Here is a 12,803-nt window from a genome sequence, read left to right as displayed (position 1 = left end):
CACCTGACCTCGATACAGCATCGTCGACGCTCGTGTCGCGGACACGCACGTCGAGTTGGGCTGCGCGATGGCGAGCTAGTGCGTCGGGAGAGACAGAGAACGGGCGGGAGGAGCACGGAGCGAGCCTCTGTCGGCCAGCGGTCGAGTCGCCCTCGCCGTCGACGATCTTACAGCTTGCCCAGATCGATTCGGCGTGGCAGATCGAGCGTTACAGGCGTGGCTGTCGTGAGGCGAGCCCCCGCCGCTGCCAGCTGCTCGAGAGCTCAACCTCGCTCGCTCCGCTTTGCCTCAGGCCTCATATCGCTACGCCGGCTCTTGGACAAGTTCGAGCTTGCACTCGTAGACGTCTGTGCGCAAAGAGAGCTTGTACGAGCGAGATCTGAAGATGCGACAAGCTCCCCCACCTCGTCCCTCTCTCCTCCTCCTCACCTCTCGCTGTCGCCCTCGCACGCCCACACGCTGGACGAAGCGTTCGGCTTGAACCCGCTCACCGCAGCGCGCAACCTCAGCACGGCGCACCGCCGCCCCGCCTCGTCTCGACCCGCGTCAGCCGCGCCGACGACGACCACGATGGCCGACAAGGTCGTCCACAACCTGCGCACCAACGTCGAGAGGCTGGGAGCGCGGCTGGGGGAGAACTTGGCAGGTGCGTCTCCCTCTCGCGCGCTCGGGGGTGACGCTGTCCTCTCGTCGTCGTCGTGAACCCGCCGAGGACGATGAGGTCGATCGCCTGGTCCACAGCGTCGAGCACAGCACTGAATCGTATGTTCGTCCTGCAGAGCACTCTCGCGACCTCGGACTCGTCGTGTGTCCTGCTCTCTCTCTCGTAGCTGCCGTGGGCGCGAAGCTCACCTCCCTGCTCCCCCTCTCCCCGCACGCGCAGGACTCGTTCGCCTCGGGCAGCGGCGGCGGCGCGGGCAAGTACCTCGAGAACGGCGCGGTCTTGACGGCGGCCGGCGTCGAGGAGACCAAGCGCATGCTCGCCTCGAAGCGCGAGCTCGAGCGGACAGAGGGCCTCAAGCGGGTCATCGCCGTGCGTCCTCCTCTCCCTCTTTCTCGTTGACCAGAGTGCAAGAGAATCGACTCGCGAGCACTCGCAGATGATGACCAAGAACCTGCCCGTCACGTCCTTCTTCCCGCTCGTCACGTCGCTCCTGTCGCCGACGACGTCGCTCCAAGCGCGGTCCCTCATCTCGCTCTACATCGTCCACTGCGCGTCACACGCGCCCGAGCTCGCCCTCCTGTCGATCAACGCCTACCAGAAGGACCTGTCGGACCCGAACCCGCTCGTGCGCGCCGGCGCCATCTCGACCCTGAGCGCCATGCCGCTCCCCGACATCCGCGAGCTCGTCGGCATGGCCATCACCAAGGGCGCGCGCGACACGGCATGGTACGTCCGGCGCGCGACGGCCGACGCCCTCAGGGCCCTGTACCGCGCCGACCCGCTCAACGCCGACAACCGCAACGGCCTCATCGCCGTCCTCAAGGTGCTCCTCGACGGCGCGAGCCCGCTCACGGTCGGCGCCGCCTTGAGCGCGTGGGAGGACCTGTGCCCGACCAACTGGGACCTCGTGCACCCCAACTATCGCCGGTACTGCAAGATGCTCATGGACGTCGAGGAGTGGGGCCAGACGGTCGTCCTGCGCGTCGTCGCGCGGTATGGGCGCACGTTCTTCCGCGACCCGGAGCAGCTCGGCGGCCAGGTCGATCCCGATGCCGAGCTCGCGCTCAAGAGCTCGGAGCCGCTCCTGCAGCACCTCAACCCGGCCGTACGTCCCTCGTCCGCTCTCTCTTTCTCGGTCTCGCCACCCCGACGACTGACCCTCCTCGCCCTTTGACAGGTCGTCATGGGCGTCGTCAAGCTCCACTACTACCTGTCGCCGCCGGGTCGGCTCGCCAAGATTGCGCCGCCGCTGTTGCGCCTGCTGCGAGGTCCGCCAGAGGTCCCGACCGTCGCCCTCGAGGACTGCGCCCTCATCGCCGAGCAACGACCTGTGCGTCCTCCTATCTCTCTGCACTTCTCGCCTCATCGTTCAAGTGAGGCAGACGTACTGAGGAGACCATGATCGTGCACAGGAGCTCTTCGCCAAGCACCTCTCAAGCTTCTTCGTGCGCTTCTCGGACCCGGTCGAGAGTCGCAAGACGCGCCTGCGGGTCCTCGTCGCCCTCGCCACCGAGTCCAACATCCGAATCGTCCTGCGCGAGCTCCTCGTGCGTCCGCCTCTCTCTGCGCCGCTCATTCCCCTTGCGAGACGAGGGGCAGCCCGCTCACGAGAACGGCCGGTCGCAGACCTACATCAAGGACGACGACGACGCGTTCGCCGCCGACGCCATCACGGCCATCGGCACGTGCGCGATGCGCGTACCTGCCGTCGCGACCGAGTGCCTCGAGACGCTCACCCAGCTGCTCCAGAGCAAGCACGGTGCGTCCGCTTTTCCTCTCTCTCTCTCCTCTCTTACCTCGCCCACTCACCAAGCGACGCTCGTGTACACAGACCGCACCGTCACGTCCGCCGTCCTCGTCTTCCGCACCCTCCTGCGCTCGTCGTCGTTCCCCTCGTCGTCGTCGTCCAAGTCGCCCTCGCGCACGGCCATCGTCACGCGCCTTGCGGCGCACCTCCACGCCGGGCGCATCACGGACCCGGCTGCGCGTGCGACCATCTTCTGGCTCGTCGGGCAGTACGCGGCCGAGGACGGCGGCGCCATCGTTGAGGGCTGCGGGGCCGAGGTGGTGCGGCTCGGAGCCAAGGGGTTCGCGACCGAGGTGCGCCCGCTTCTCTCGCCCTCTCTCTCCCTCTGCGACACCCTGATTGACTCGTACCACACGTGCGCGCAGGCCCTGCCCGCCAAATTGCAGCTCCTCACCCTTTCGGCCAAGCTCCTCGTCCTGTCGCACCTCGCGCCCCTCACGCCCTCGACGCACGGCGCGCTCGTCCTCCTGTTCCAGTACGTCGCCCTCGTCGCCCGGTACGACCGCGTGTACGAGGTGCGCGACCGCGCGAGGTTCCTCGCCGGGTTGGTGAGCGCGGGCGGGATCGGGCGCAGGAGGAAGGGCGACCCGGCGGGCGAGGGGGACGAGCGCGAGGGCGAGGGCGCAAAGGTCGTGCTCAGCGCCGAGGACTTTGCGCGAGGGGTCAGCCTCGAGGACGTGGGTGCGGCGGGGGCGAACGGCGGCAGCGGCGAGGGGCAGGAGGACGAAGAGGAGGCGCAGACGATGACGGGCGAGCAGGTGCGCGCGGTGCTGTTCGACGGCAAGGCCTTCGAGGCTGCATCAGGTGCGTCCCACTCTTTCTCTCTTTCCGTGTCGCCCAACGCGCCTAACGACCGTCGACCCGCAGACCGCCCCACCTCGACCGCCCAGCTCGGCACCCTCTCCCTGTCCCTCTCCTCTTCCTCGAGCACCTCGGCCCCATCTCGCCCGTTTGGCCCCTCGACCCTCTCGCTCGCGCACATCCCTCCCTACCCGACCTCGGTCCCGCCCTCGTCGATCCGCGACCCGCCCACCGACGCCAACGGCTCGAGCGCCACTTTGCGCGCCCAGACCCCTCTCCAGGGCTTTGGCAGCGAGTCGTTGCGCCCCGGCCCCGGCGTGCGGCAGCAGGGCGCGCCGAGCAGGGTCGTGCTCACGCCCGGCGCGGGCGGTGCCGCCGCCGCAGGGTCGTCGTCGAGGAGGACGGCGAGCCCGATGCTGACGGCGGCGGCGGCCGCCCAGCAGAAGAAGGTGACGCTCAACGATTTTTTCGAGAGCAGCGAGGACGAGTCGGAGGAGGACGACGACGACGAGGAGGAGTCGAGCGCGGCAGAAGAGGAGGTCGAGGTCGAGGAGGACGAGGACGAGTCGGGACCAGGAACAGAGGAGGAGGACGGCTCAGGAGAGGAGGACGAGTCGAGCGAGGCGGACGATGAGGCGCAATAGACGCTGTTCGTGCCGCTGTCCAACCTCGTGCTGTCGACAGAGAAGTCAAAGATAAGCTCCGAGCCGCTTTCGTCGGTCCGGCGTCGGACGCGAGATGCGAAGTCCGACGGGACGCGAGCCCGTCCTCTCGCTCTTGCTCGTCCCACACACTCTGCGCTGCTGCAGCCTCGGGCACCTGCTGCTCGCTTGATCTATCTTCATCGCACGCGTCTCTCGAGCTGCCTACCGAGCCCGTGGCCGTCGTCGTGAGCTTGCCCCCGCTCATCTGCGTCCGACCATCCGAAGCCGTCTCGCTCATCTTGCACCCCCTCTGCAGAGCCGCCTACCTGTGGACAGCATCTTCAACCGCTCCAGCTACCCGCCATGAACTCGAACGCGCCTCTCGGTGCCGTCATCCTCGCCCGCCATGGCGACCGCAGCGGCTTCTACCGTCCGTCCACCTCTCTCGCCCTCACATCCCAGAGCCTGAGCTGAGTGTCCACGCATGCCTACAGAGGACCCCAAGACCTACACGGCATCGTCGACGGTGCTCACCTCGCTCGGCGAGCAGCAGAACTATCAGCTCGGCCAGCTCATGGCGAGCGTCTACGCCGGCGCCAACGAGTCGACGGCGATCGCCAAGTTGAGCAAGGACGTCTTTGTCGACTCGCAGGTCAACTCGACGGCGGATGCGGGAGGCGAGGGCAGCGTCATTAGCGACTCGGCGCTCGCGTTCTGGCAAGGTGCGCCCCCACTCTCTCCCTCTCCTCTTTTCACCAGCGACTCGTACTAACGTTGTCTTGTGCGCACGCAGGCTTCTACCCGCCTCGGACAAAGTGAGCCTCGTCCCTCAGATCGCGCAGGTCCGGCTCTCGACGTTGGTCGAGGCGCCTGACCTACTGCTTGTTCTTCGGGCTGCGCCTTGCGCCTTCTCGGCATCGTCCTCACCGACGTCTTGACGGCCGTACTGACTCTCTCTATCGTCCGCAGCGCATCTACTACGACGCTCGCCAACGGCTCCGTCGTCTCGTCGCCTCTCGGGGGATACCAGTACGTCAAGGTCGTCACGGTCCTTCCCGAGGACGACATCGACTTTGAGCCCTGGACCAACTGCGCCGCATGGACCAACCGCACGAGCGAGCTCTATGCGTCGCCGGCGTACACCGAGCGCGCCGAGCAGGACCAGGACTTGCTCGACCTCATCTCGTCGAGCGGGCTCGTCGGCGAGCGCACCGTGTCCATGGCCAACTTCTACAACGTCTGGGACTACGTGAGTCTGCCTCTCGGTTCAATCGCGCGCACGAGCTTTGCCGGCTGTCCGAGCACTGACTCGCGGTCGTCCCTGCCCCTTTTTCCCTCCCTCGCGCCGCGCAGATGAACGTCAACTCGATTCACAACGCCTCTTTCGTCGCCAAGCTCAACGAGACGGGCGGCGAGAACACGCTCGCACGAGCGCGCGACCTGGCCAAGTGCGTCCCGCTCCTCGAACCTCCTGCTCCTCTCGTCCACGACCCTGACCTTTCCTCCTCGCCCGCAGCTTCCACGAGTACAACCTTTTCACCGACTCGACGCCTGGAGGACTTGGCAACTGTGCGTCGTCGTCGACTCGAGCCTGTCCTGCTCGGACACACACTGACCTCGTCGCACCACGTGTCCGCAGTGCCAGGCCGCACCGTCTTCTCGCGCATCCTCGAGTCGCTCAACGCCTTTACGGCCGAGGACAACGACGTCGTCCTGTCGCACTATCACTTTGCGTGCGTCCCCTCGTCCTCTCGTCTGTGCGCGAGCGCACGAGTCTGACCTCGCTCGTCGGCTCGCAGCTACAAGCCCTTCCTTTCCATCTTTAGTGCGCCTCGCTCTCCTCCTCCTCCTCAACCAGCACTGACTGGATGCCCCCTCACAGACATGACCAACCTCGCCGCCGCACCCGGCATCGAGTACCCGAACGCCATGGTCGACTATGCGTCGGCGGCCGTGTTCGAGCTGCGCGATGGCGGCTCGGGCCCGAGCGGGTTCGACGTCCGGTTCGGGTTCCGCAACGGGAGCGACACGAGCGACGCGCTCGCGTACTACCCGCTGTTCGGCACCGACAGCGTCGACATGGACCTCGACACGTTCCAGGGCAACCTCCAGGTGCGTCGTCCCTCGTCTCTCTCTCTCTCTCTTGGCAGTCTCAGTTCAGCCAGCCGACCCACACGCATGCCTCGCCTACAGCCGCACGTCATCCCGAACAACACGGTGTGGTGCAACCTCTGCAACAACAACGGCTCGGTCGCCGCATGCTCGGAAATCGCCCTCGCCCAGTCGTACGAGGACCTCGCCGCCAAGTACAAGGACATCGCCGACGGCCACTTTACGAGCGTCGGGTCTGGCTTTATCGGCGCGTGCGTCACGATCGTCGTCGGGCTGGCGGTCCTCGGCTGTGCGTCCCTCTCTCTTTCTCTCTCTCTCTCTCTCTCTCTCTCTCTCTCTCTCTCTCTCTCTTCCTCCCCCCTCCCTTGGCTCTCAGGGCACGCTCACTGTCTCTCTCTCTCTCATCTATCGCAGTGCTTCGTGCACTCGGCTGGGTGCAGTTCGGCAAGCGGCGAGCGGGCGAGGAGGACCGGTACCCGCTGCATAGTGCGCAGAGCTTCAAGGGCTCGGTCGCGAGCCGAGGGTGAGCGGCCGTGGCTCAGGGTCGAGGGCAGCTGTGGGGCCCTCGCTCGTCTTTGTAGATCGTGCAACGATGTAGCTGTTCGTGTCGAGCTGTCGCGGCGCGCTGTTCGAGAGAAGGGTCGTCTCCTCTCGCCCGCTTTGGCCTTCTTGCTCGCTCGTCGACTCGACGGATCAGCGTGCTTTTTCCGGCTCTCTTTCTCTCTCGCTCGATGCGCTCTGTATGTAGCTCCTCGTCTCGCTCTGACAGGTACATCGGCCCCGGCCGTGCGCGCGGTCGACGCTCAGCTTGACCTTCTCAAGTTCGCCTTACAAGTTCGCCTTGGAGGCGTTGGCCTTGAGCCACGCGATGTCGATCTCTGTGAGGCGGGAAGGACGACGACGACGGCGAGGACGACACGAGGGACAAGGGGGAATGGACAGGTACAGAGAGTCAGTACGAGCTCACAGAGTGCGAGAGACAGAGGCCGAGCGACAGAGACGGCGGTGCACGACGAGCCAGGGCCCGTCGTCGCCGCCGCCGCCGCCGCTCGAGCCGCAGCGACGCGAGGACTGCTTTAATTTGCGAGGAAAGACTCGCCGCAATCGAAGTGCCGATGCTATTAGAGGAGGAAGAGCAACCAGCCCAGGCTGCGGGCGAAGAGCTGTTCTTGCGCTCGTTCCTCTCTCGCTCGCGAGCTCCTCGCGGAAAAACGACCGTCGCGACGAGGCTCGGGCCTGCTCTCGACAGACCCATCTCTGCTACTCTCGAGAAAGGGACTGAGAGAGAGAGGGGAAAGAAACAGAACATTGCCCGCACGGACCTCGTCTCGCAAAGCCGCCCTCCAAGTCCTCATCGTCCATCTGTGCGACGCTCACACGACGTCGTCCTCCACGGCTTCGCCGGCCACCGCGACGCCCGTGACGCCCGACGTCGCGCGAGCGACGAGGTGCTCGTCAACGACGACGTCGCCGAGGACCTGCCTCGCGAGCCGGTGGTCGCGCTGCTCGTCGCCGTGCGCGAGATGCGCCGCGCGCCGCTCGGCCTCGAACGCGGCGTGCCACTCGAGCGCCTCGAGCGTCGTGCCCTCGACGACGATGCCCCTCGCCTCGGCGGCCGTCATCGCCTGGCGCAGACCCGCCTCGGTGCACCCGCTCGGGTACTCTGGAGCGAACCACCCGGTGCACATCGGCCAGTGCTCCCAGCGGCAGCGGGTCGATGAGGTCGCTGCACGGCCGACGTCGGCGACTCGCCCGCCCTTGCTGCTGACGATGTGCGACAGGCCGAGACGCTCGAGGCGAGGCAGGTGGCCCGCGTCCTTGAGGACGTGGGCGAGGAGCTCGTCGGTGGCGATGGGCCCGAAAATGCGCAACGAGCGGATGTGCTCGAGGCTGCGCAGGCACTGGAGGCGCAGGTTGAGGTCCTTCGACAGGACGCCGTTGCACACCACGAGGTGCTCGAGTTGGTCGAAGCGCGGCAGGATACCGTGGATCGAGTGCGCAGCTCCGCTGTCGACCGGCACGCCGACCGACTTCATCGACAGCTTGCGCAGACCGGTCGGAGCTGTGTTGAGGAGCGAGGCGAACCAGATGACGGGCGAGAAGTCGGCCATCTCGAGGTCGACGAGCTGCGGCACGAGCGTGCGCAGGTCCGGCCCCCTCCAGGTCTCCTGGACAATGGTGCCCTTGAGAGAGAGGCGGGTCACTCGCGGGAGGGTGAGCGGGACCCGCAGGACCGGCAGAACTGGTGCGTCCGTGCGGTTCTGGGCGACCGACAGGAACTCGAGGGCCGACAGACGAACGAGTTGCCCGACCCAGGCCCGCTCGGCATCGGCGTCGTACTCGTTGCCGGTGTGGCCCGGCTCGCCCTCGGCGCTTTGAAGCACCAGGCGCTTGATCGAGGCGAGCGAGTGAGACGCCGTCTCGCTGAGGACGACGGCGAGGCGGGCCGATCGGAGCCCGTCGAGCCTCAGGGCCTCGATACGGGATAGGCGAGAAAGGACCGCAGCTATGGCGCTCGGCGGGATGATGCTGGCGGCCACGTCCTCGGGCGACAGCGCCTCGCCGTCCTCGTCCGGGTCGCTCAAGCCGTCGTGCTCGTCGCGGACGAAGATGGACAGGTCCATGACGAGCTTGCAGATCTCGGGTGTCGTCACGACGGTGCGGCGGAACAGGGCAAACTCGTCGGGCGAGTGGATCTCGACGCGGCGGTACAGGTGAGCGCGCTGGATGGGCGCGAGGCGGCGGCAGGCGGGCATGCGGCCGAGGACGCGGTCGTCTTGGTCCGCGTAGGCGTGCTCAAACACCTTGTCGATGAGCTCGTTCGGCAGGCGGAGCAGAGGGAAAGGCGGAGAGTGATCTGGTGACGACGCGCTGATGAAGATCTGGTGGGGGACGGGGACGAGGTCAGCGGGCGCGGGAAGGGCGAGAGGACGCGCAGACGCACCTCGTTGTCCATCTTGAAGCGCTGCACAGGTCCCTTGAGCGAGTTGAGAAGAGCGAGCAAGGTGGACGAGGACAAGAGAGCGTGAGCGCGAGCGCGAGGTCAGGGCTCGAGTCGCTTTGTCTCCAACTTTCAAGCGCGCGCATGCGCAGGCAGCGCAGCACGCCCTCGTAGTGTGCGGGAGCACGAGAGAGCAGCTTCTTGCCTCACTCCCGACCCAACCTTCCTCCTCGGCCGAGTTCCTCGCAAGCTCTCTTTCTCCTCGAGTTGGCTCGCGCGCGGCCGCAAAGTTTGGGGAACAGTTGATGTCATTCCACGACTGCTAGCGAGCTCGCGATGCTCGACTCGATGCGAGGGAGGGGTACAGAACGAGGGAGGGAGAGAGGGTATCAAAAGGGAGGAAGGGAGGAGCGAGGCCGTTGAGGACCTCGGGTTCTTTTAGCCGCACGCCGGCGCTCTCCCCGAGGGGACAACGTGGACGTGGACCACCGTGCGAAACCGACTTGGGACCCGGAGAGAAGAAAGCGAAGGAGGAAAGGCCGCGAGAAGGCGACGACGCTTAGTAGCGGTCTGCGAGGGGTTCGACGGTCAGTGAGGAACGGCTGAGATGTCGACGGCGGCACGTACAGTGGTTCGACTTGTACGGGCCGTTCTCGGGGAGGCCGAGGTAGTCGGCCTGGACCGAGGTGAGCTTGGTGCTGCGGACGGGCTCGATCGGGTCAGTGGACGTGCTCGACGTCGATAACGCGTGCAGGACACTCACAGGCGGACGTTGAGGCTCTGGAGGTGAGCGCGGGCGACCTGTGGACGAGAAAGAGGGTCAGGAGGCGGCGGGAGGGCGAGGAGAGCTCGCGCGACGCACCTCCTCGTCAAGCTCCTTCGGCAGGACGTGAACGCCGAGCGGGTACTTTGAGTTGTCGGGCCAGAGGGCCATTTGCGCGAGCACTTACTGGCGGGTAGAGGCGTCAGGACGTGCGAGGGAGGTGTCAGGCGAACGAGAAGGAAGAAGGCGGGCCGCGCCGGCGCCCAACGCGCGGCCACGACCACGGCTCTTGCTCTCGCTCGCTCGTTGAGCTGGAGGACTCATCTGGTTGGTGAACGAGCACGACATGACCCACGACGGGTGGCCAGTGGCGCAGCTGCGGAACGGAAGAGGCGAGTCAGGGCCGGTCGACGACGACGAGGTGACGAGGCGACGGACCCGAGGTTGACGAGGCGGCCCTCGGCGAGGAGGATGATGTGGCGGCCCGACTTCATCGTGTAGCGGTCGACCTGGGGCTTGACGTTGATGCACTCGGCGGCGTTGGCCTTGAGCCACGCGATGTCGATCTCTGCGAGGTGGGAAGGACGACGACGACGGCGAGGACGGTACGAGGGACAAGGGGGAATGGACAGGTACAGAGAGTCAGTACGAGCTTACAGAGTGCGAGAGACAGAGGCCGAGCGACAGAGACGGCGGTGCACGACGAGCCAGGGCCCGTCGTCGCCGCCGCCGCCGCCGCTCGAGCCGCAGCGACGCGAGGACTGCTTTAATTTGCGAGCAAAGACTCGCCGCAATCAAAATGTCCGATGCTATTAGAGGAGGAAGAGGTGGGCGGTCAGTTCAAGGTCCTGCGATGCCGAGAAACCGTCTGGAGGTCTGGGAAGGTCGGGGGGGCCGGTCGGCGCCGACGACACGGTCCCGGCGCCTGCGGCGCAGCTCAGACACCGTAGACGATGCACAGAGTGCACGCGAGGCGCCTGAAGCCGCGTCGAGGCCTGCTCGAGGCTCGAGGCGAGGAGCGGTCCGGGTACGTCGAAAATTGGCGACCACGTTCCCGGCGCTTTCGCTGCCGCAGCGGCGGCGCGCCGACTCGCAGACATCTCCTTGAGAGTGCCTGAGAGGGCGGAAGGTAGGCGGCGAGGAGGAAAGACCTCGAGAGGCCCGCTCGGGATTGGCCGGGAGGAGGTCGAAGAGGAAGCGGGCCGACTCACTTGCAGACAATGGCGTCCTCGGGCATGACCTCGAAGTGCTCGGCACGGATGATGTCGCGGCAGCCGGTGGTCGTGACGAAGATGTTGCCCTGAGGAGCGGCGTCCTCCATCGTGGTGACCTCGAAGCCGGCCATGGCGGCCTGCAGAGCGTTGATCGGGTCGATCTCGGTGATGATGACACGCGAGCCGTACGAGCGGAGCGACTCGGCGCACTGCGAGAGAGCGAGAGGGGAGAGGGTGCAGGAGAGGAGGTCAGTGCGCGGTCGGGCGAGACGAGGAGGACGAGGAAGAGGGGACGCACGCCCTTGCCGACGTCACCGTATCCGGCGACGATGGCGACCTTGCCGGCGAGCATGACGTCGGTGGCACGCTTGATGCCGTCGACGAGCGACTCGCGGCAGCCGTAGAGGTTGTCGAACTTCGACTTGGTGACCGAGCTGTTCGAGGACGAGAATGAGTCAGTCCTCGGGATTTGCCATGGAAAGAAAGACGTCAGGACGCACTCGTTGACGTTGATGGCCGGGATCTTGAGCTTGCCCTCCTTGTGGAGCTTGTAGAGGTGGTGGACGCCGGTGGTGGTCTCCTCCGAGACGCCGTTGATGCCTGCGCGACGAGGCCTCAAGCTTCAGTTCACAGTCGACAATGTCGGAGAGCGCAGGAGACGCACCGGCGAGGAGCTCGGGGTACTTCTCGTGGACGAGCGCGGTGAGGTCACCGCCGTCGTCGAGGATCATGTTGGCGGCCTCGCCGTTCGGGAACGACTTGATCGACTGGTCGATGCACCTGCAGAACCGACGAGCGTCAATAAGACGTCACCGAGACGAGGAGACAGAGCGAGGGACGCACCAGAGGTACTCCTCCTCGGTCTCGCCCTTCCAGGCAAAGACGGGGACGCCGGTCGCGGCAATGGCGGCAGCGGCCTGGTCCTGGGTCGAGAAGATCTGTAGAGAGGCACAGGACGTCAGTAGGACGTCGACAACCGAGCTGGACGAGCAGGACGCACGTTGCACGACGACCAGGTAACCTGGGCACCGAGAGCGGTGAGGGTCTCGATGAGGACGGCGCTGTTGCGGGGCAACATGGTCGTCAGATACGCTCGCCGTATAGGGCACGAGAGGCTCGACGCACGTCTGGATGGTCATGTGGAGGCAGCCGACAACTGAGGGAGGAGAGATGTCAAGAGTGCGCGCTTAGGAAGGCTCGAGTAGAGAGGTCGAAACGCACTGCGGGCGCCCTTGAGCGGCTGCGACGGGCCGTACTGCTTGCGGAGGTACCTGTGTGCCGGATCGAAGCGTCAGAGAGACGAACGATCTAGAGATGCGGCGAGAGGGAGGAGGGAGACGCACATGAGACCGGGCATCTCGTTCTCGGCGATGACGATCTCCTTGCGGCCCCAGGCAGCGAGGGAACTGTGCGGCGTGACGAGGGCGACCGAAAGTCAGCACGCAGGCGAGGTTGAAGAGCGGCGGCCCGAGAGGGGGAGCAACGTGGGGGCGAGGAGCGAGGCTCACATGTCGGCGCTGCGCGGTGCGAGTTGAGGGTCAGTGCGGTTCTCGAAAGGCGGAACAGACAGAGGACGTCACGTACACCTTGTAGACCATCTTGGCTGTTGAGAAGAGGGGAGGTTGGGGGAGGGTTGAGAGGCTGGAAAAGTCGCGGACGAGCAGGAGCGCGACGAGACGACGGGGGGCGGCGGTACAAAGACGGAACGGGGCAAAGGTGAGCTGTCGTTCGATCGAGACGGCTGGCGTGCGCAGGGACTCACGGGACGGGTGGGTGGGGAGGGAGAGGAGTGCGAGCTTGCTGCTGCCACGCTTCCGCCGGTCGAGCCACCGCCGCCCGCTCCTCGTCCGGCTCCGC

The 12,803-nt window shown here is 66.1% G+C and overlaps 4 protein-coding genes across 4 annotated transcripts; 2 read left to right on the top strand and 2 right to left on the bottom strand.

Moving 5' to 3' along the window:
• Nucleotides 1-513: 513 nt before the first annotated feature.
• RHOBADRAFT_54528 (uncharacterized protein) lies at nt 514-3,939 on the top strand. Its single transcript, XM_018417363.1, has 10 exons — nt 514-646; nt 780-805; nt 884-1,033; nt 1,101-1,769; nt 1,842-1,994; nt 2,077-2,211; nt 2,291-2,423; nt 2,496-2,764; nt 2,837-3,275; nt 3,339-3,939. The coding sequence occupies exons 1-10, from the start codon at nt 571-573 to the stop codon at nt 3,914-3,916; spliced, it is 2,628 nt and encodes an 875-aa protein (XP_018269993.1). The 5' UTR covers nt 514-570; the 3' UTR covers nt 3,917-3,939.
• A 125-nt stretch (nt 3,940-4,064) lies between these two features.
• On the top strand, nt 4,065-6,641 carry RHOBADRAFT_66686 (uncharacterized protein). The gene is made up of 12 exons (XM_018419043.1): nt 4,065-4,161; nt 4,233-4,346; nt 4,411-4,638; nt 4,710-4,731; nt 4,886-5,165; nt 5,270-5,364; nt 5,433-5,485; nt 5,556-5,649; nt 5,716-5,741; nt 5,799-6,028; nt 6,110-6,317; nt 6,443-6,641. Exons 2-12 carry the CDS (start codon nt 4,280-4,282, stop codon nt 6,553-6,555), a joined length of 1,416 nt encoding a protein of 471 aa, XP_018269992.1. The 5' UTR covers nt 4,065-4,161; nt 4,233-4,279; the 3' UTR covers nt 6,556-6,641.
• A 760-nt stretch (nt 6,642-7,401) lies between these two features.
• RHOBADRAFT_54526 (uncharacterized protein) lies at nt 7,402-9,004 on the bottom strand (the record flags this gene model as incomplete). Its single annotated transcript, XM_018417362.1, has 2 exons — nt 8,973-9,004; nt 7,402-8,910 (listed from the first exon to the last, which is right to left on the bottom strand). The coding sequence occupies exons 1-2, from the start codon at nt 8,982-8,984 to the stop codon at nt 7,402-7,404; spliced, it is 1,521 nt and encodes a 506-aa protein (XP_018269991.1). The 5' UTR covers nt 8,985-9,004.
• Nucleotides 9,005-9,262: 258 nt separating this feature from the next.
• On the bottom strand, nt 9,263-12,570 carry RHOBADRAFT_65319 (uncharacterized protein). The gene is made up of 18 exons (XM_018418681.1): nt 12,531-12,570; nt 12,503-12,506; nt 12,290-12,357; nt 12,168-12,217; nt 12,072-12,102; nt 11,947-12,007; nt 11,790-11,884; nt 11,611-11,726; nt 11,447-11,546; nt 11,245-11,380; nt 10,944-11,155; nt 10,522-10,541; nt 10,171-10,300; nt 10,057-10,108; nt 9,832-9,915; nt 9,741-9,770; nt 9,597-9,675; nt 9,263-9,539 (listed from the first exon to the last, which is right to left on the bottom strand). The coding sequence occupies exons 1-18, from the start codon at nt 12,542-12,544 to the stop codon at nt 9,529-9,531; spliced, it is 1,293 nt and encodes a 430-aa protein (XP_018269990.1). The 5' UTR covers nt 12,545-12,570; the 3' UTR covers nt 9,263-9,528.
• Nucleotides 12,571-12,803: the final 233 nt, after the last annotated feature.

Source organism: Rhodotorula graminis (assembly GCF_001329695.1).
Source record: "Rhodotorula graminis WP1 unplaced genomic scaffold RHOBAscaffold_9, whole genome shotgun sequence".
Taxonomy (NCBI): domain Eukaryota; kingdom Fungi; phylum Basidiomycota; class Microbotryomycetes; order Sporidiobolales; family Sporidiobolaceae; genus Rhodotorula; species Rhodotorula graminis.
This window is presented reverse-complemented; position numbering and strand designations above follow the sequence as displayed.